Source organism: Etheostoma spectabile, unplaced genomic scaffold, assembly GCF_008692095.1.
Source record: "Etheostoma spectabile isolate EspeVRDwgs_2016 unplaced genomic scaffold, UIUC_Espe_1.0 scaffold325, whole genome shotgun sequence".
NCBI lineage: Eukaryota > Metazoa > Chordata > Actinopteri > Perciformes > Percidae > Etheostoma > Etheostoma spectabile.
The window spans coordinates 143,311-148,081 of NW_022605585.1; the positions used below are offsets into that span (position 1 = coordinate 143,311).

Sequence of the window (4,771 nt, forward strand, 5' to 3'; positions counted from 1 at the left end):
ACTTATCATAAATTCCAACTGCCATCTATTTTCCTATATTAAACTTATTTCAATCTAGTCTTCCTTCTCTTGGAAAGCTCATGGGAGATCTCTTCGCCGGCACACCTGTTACCAAACCAATAAATTCTGTGTTTAAAACCCTTAATTCACAAACCGTACGCAATTATGGGGAAAATGAGCCACAATTTCAATTCCTTATCTAGATTGTTGCGTTGGTCATGCGCAATACGTTGACATGTACACAAGCGGGAGTTGTGTAGGTGTGTTCAGGACGAGTCGTGGCAGCGTTCCATACAAACATCATCAGCATAACAAGTAATAATCTCAGTGGTGTTTATGGCTATGGCGAGCAATAAACCACAACACGGGGAGTTCATTTGGGTGGCATCGCTCAGGAGCTGGATACGTAACCCAGCACAGTAAGGACAGGCAGGTGGCAAACTACGGCCCCGGCCATGCATCGGCCGTTGGCACTTCTTAATCCCAGCCAGCTTACACCTGGTTCAAAACTATATTTGTAACTTTAATTATTATTATATTAAAAACGATGCATTTGACTTCCCTACAATTGCCACTGTGCTGTGTTGATTCTGATTTGGATTTTTGTTTGGGATTTTACTAATCCCAAACCTACAAAAACGGTTTGACAATGCCACAAACCTTCCAGGTGCTTAAATACGTGGTAATCTCCATAGAAAGCAATTATATTTAACAATTAAAAACACAGATTATTCTTCTTCTTCTGATCACACGACGGTTACATCGGTACATTCTACTTGTCACTCAATTGGTAATTTTTGGGGCCATCCGACCCGCTAACTATGGTTATATTTACCATTGAGCAAAAACCATACAGTGCCAATCAGCGTTAGCTTGTTTGGGGAATGAGATGTGGTACTTTTAAACCAACAACCTTTCTACGTACTGCACCACTGAGTTCAACACACATCAGGACCAAGAAGGATTGTCAACGGCTCCACGTCCCGTCAGAAACGGGTGGTCTGTTAGTGTCAGTTAGTTTGTTGTGATAGGCCTCGAAGAGTGTGAGTCGGTAACTTTTCATGCAGTGACGATGAGGCGGGATTCAACAGGAAAGTCCCGACGGTGTGTGCACGTTTTGTCTTTAAAGCTTTGGAATGTTATTTATTTTGATATCTTGCTACTAGCGATAAAGATGTGGTAATAACAACGTTATACAAACCAACCATCCATCCAGCTTAATCAGCCTATCCGGTATCAGGTTCTTGGGGGCAGCAGCTCAGCAGGAGACCCAACAACTTTCCCCTTCCCGAGCCCCAATCAACCAGCTCCGCTGGGGATCCCAGCGTTCCCACGCAGCGTTGGAATATAATACTCTCTCACCTAGTCGGGTCTTCCCAGTGGTCCTCCTCCCACTGGAAGTCCCTCAACCTAGTCCTGGGTCTTCCCCTGAGGCCTCCTCCCAGCTGGAAGTCCCTCCACTCGTCCTGGGTCTTTCCCGGGCATCTCCTCCCATCTGACGGTGCTCTTTGGAACCCTCCATAGGGAGCACCAGGAGGCATCCTACCCCAAGCCGAACCACCGCAATGGCTCCTTTTGACTGAAGAGCAGCGGCTCTACTCCGAGATCCTCTAGGAGGATGAGCTTCACACCCTAGTCTCTAAGGGTTCCAAGTACCTTATCAGAGTGGAGGTCAGCCAGCTACGTTGACAATGTACACACAGCGGAGTTGTAAGGTGCTCAGAACGGCTGAGTCGGGCACGTTAATCCAATCATCAGCAAACAAGTAATAATCATCAGTGCGTGTTTAGGCTATGGCAGAGCAATAAAACACAAAACGGTGAGTTCAGTTGGGTGTATCGCTCAGGAGAAAGCTTGGCTAGACATAACCAGCAACATTAGGACCGGCTGGGGCAAACATGGGCAACCTCAGATCGTTCCCCACTCCCCCCCTCCTGAGGAAACCCATTTCGGACCGCTTGTACCCGGAATCTGGTTCTTTCGGTAATGACCACAGCCAAACCTTGGGCCATGTCGCGCTTCACAACTTCTTCCCCATCCGCAGACATATTTCGCCAGCATTATCTCCCAACGACCCATCACTGGGGACAGGTGTGTGTGTGTGTGTGTGTGTGTGTGTGTGTGTGTGTGTGTGTGTGTGTACTCACGGGGTGGATGTCTATGAAGAGGCCGTGCTCTTCCTCTGTGGGATTAAGGCCCAGCACGTAGTCCAGCAGCACAGGATCAGCATTGAAGAAGTGAGGATGAGAGATGAAGACCGGAGAGTCTGGAAATCGAAAAAGAAAGTGTGGAATTATTACAAACCTGTCACTAGATATAGATCTTTATGAACATTTAGTCATGTGCTGTACTTAAGCACATGGACTGGAAAAATAGTGGACACAGCAGCCGTGATGACACCCATTGGTTTGTGGACTGCTGTTTTAAAGCCTCGAGTTTGGGAATCTTGTTTTTTATGGAACAGAGTGTGATGATTTTTGCACAGTGGAGCTGGGGAGGATGATGCTGCCAGGCCATTGTTGTTTATGGTTTCATGGCGCTGCGCTAGGCTAAACTCTAAGCTAAATGCCAAGCTAACTGCTAAAGGAAAGATGCCTATTCTCAACCCTTCGGACACGAGTCATCCAGCAGAGATTTACCCGCGGGTAAACAGACTTTCGGGTACTACCGCCATTCATCTAAATGTGTAAGAGAAGCGAGCTTGGTTGGCAAAAGGCGTAGCAATTCTTGTACTCCATTCTTGTAATAAAATGATTTATTGCTGTAGCGCTATTAATTCCTACACCCAAGAACCCATAAACATCTGATTTTATTGTCGACAGCCTCTGTCCTGATTGACAGGTCCTAAAGCATCCCCTGCTTTATGGTCTATTTTAAAATAGACCTTTTTATAAGCCGACATGTTGACATGTCATAGTAGGAAAAGCACAGGTGCATTCAAAACCATTAACGTTGGCTGCATTCCACTTAGGAGAGGCCCTGGTGTTGTGCATGCTGACTCACTGAAATATCTCACCAGGACACTGAATGGAACTGAGCCATCGTTAAGGTTATCAATGTCAGCTGGGCTTTTCCTACTATCACAAGTCCAAGGTACCAAGGGTTTTTACTGAGCTGGAGCTCTTTGGAATAACTTGCTCCATCTAAATGATCTAGTCCCATTAAATGAATTTAAGCCCATGTTAAAATGCCATGTAACTCAAAAATGCAACTGCCACATGTGACCTGCTCCTTTCCTCTGTGTGTGATGCTTGTTTGTTTGTGTTGACTCTGCTGTATTTCTGTTTAAATTGCAAATGGTGTGCCGTCTTGGACAGGTCTCCCTCGGAAGAGACATTTCAATCTCAAAAGGATTTTCTGGTTAAATAAAAAAAAAGGTAAAATAAATTTTAAAAAGTCAAAATGTCGGCTGTGAAAAAGGTCCATAATATGACCACAATTCACCAAATGAACAAGATGCTGTATTGTCACGTCTACGCGACCCACGTTAACTCACTGTGTCGACAGCTGCTGACGTTCAGCAGACCGGACTGCCTGCAGGGGCAGAAGCCTTCGTTGGGGGCGTAATCCGTCCCGTTGGCGAACAGAGTCTTGGGTGCAACATATCGATACAGAGGGATACCCTTCATCTGTCCGTCACGCTGGTAAACGAGCTCCATGGATCTGGGAAAAACATAAAGATAAAAAACAGAGGGTTTTCAGATGCACACAAAAAGAACTGTGCGATAAGAGAAAGGAGAAAGGGAGCGGGAAACACTCGCACCTGCAGGCGTCGGGGCTGTAGAAAGGTAAGGTGCTCTCTCTGGTCATGAAGGGAGGCCACATCTGTCCAGCTGTTCCATTGATCATGTTGCACTGAGGAGTCCTCCAGTAGTTCAGCTACCAACAGAGACGACAGTCAGGTCAGGTCGGTGTGAGGAACATGCTGCACATAATAAAACCTAAAGGGGTTTTGCGTTGGCTTCTCACCTCCGTCAGGCCGTTCCACGAGTCGACTTTGTGGACTTTCCTGATGTCGTCTTTACCGGTGTGGATGGTGAACAGGCCGGTGTTGGAGCTGTTGAACTAAATAGAGAGATATAGAGATAAAGGGATATATATAAACTTTTACTTCAGACCCAGGGGGATCGATATCACAGTAAGAACATACACAAACACAAAAATACAACGCCTTCCACAATGTTCAGTTTCTAATAAACAGACATGTTTGCCAATGGTTTCACCGTCTAAAAGGAAATTTGACAGAACTGCGTACAGGGTTAGCCAAAACCTTTGATTGTGTCCTTTTCTGACTCAGATACCCTACACATAAATCTATACATCAGGTTACGTAAAAAAGCAGAGCTGGCAGGTACTATACCTGAGTACCTACCTGCTGTAATACAGAGAAAGACTCGAACGGTACATGTGTTTTATTTCTTTAATGTTTAATTTCAGAGTAATTAAATACAAAGAATACAGAGACAGAGAGAAAGACAGAAAGACAGACTCAAACGGTAACACTTTAAAGAAAAAGTGTGAATGTGTAGTGTCGTTGGGTAGCCACGAAGAAAGCAGCTCTAGATCGACCTACAATTAGTGTGCAAGAGAGTACCAAGGATAGAAAAGGTAACGTCTCTAAATAAGAGTCGTGAGGGTAGAGACGGAGCACTAACATGGACTAATTAGTGTGAAGGTGGTCTCAAGTGGGTTAGGGTTCTATCTGTCTTAATGTTTTTATTTTTAACTGTTTATACTTGTGTTTTATCTGTTTTTTTAACTGATTTTGTGT

The 4,771-nt window shown here is 44.9% G+C and overlaps 1 protein-coding gene across 1 annotated transcript in view; it reads right to left on the reverse strand.

The window, feature by feature from the left end:
• The window catches only part of scarb1 (scavenger receptor class B, member 1), a gene marked incomplete in the record, with an annotated part of 51,683 nt that overhangs the window by 34,422 nt on the left and 12,490 nt on the right, over positions 1-4,771 (reverse strand). Inside the window, 4 exon segments of the mRNA XM_032511183.1 lie at positions 2,148-2,266; positions 3,497-3,663; positions 3,764-3,879; positions 3,970-4,065. Of these exon segments, the coding sequence (XP_032367074.1) occupies positions 2,148-2,266; positions 3,497-3,663; positions 3,764-3,879; positions 3,970-4,065 (498 nt within the window).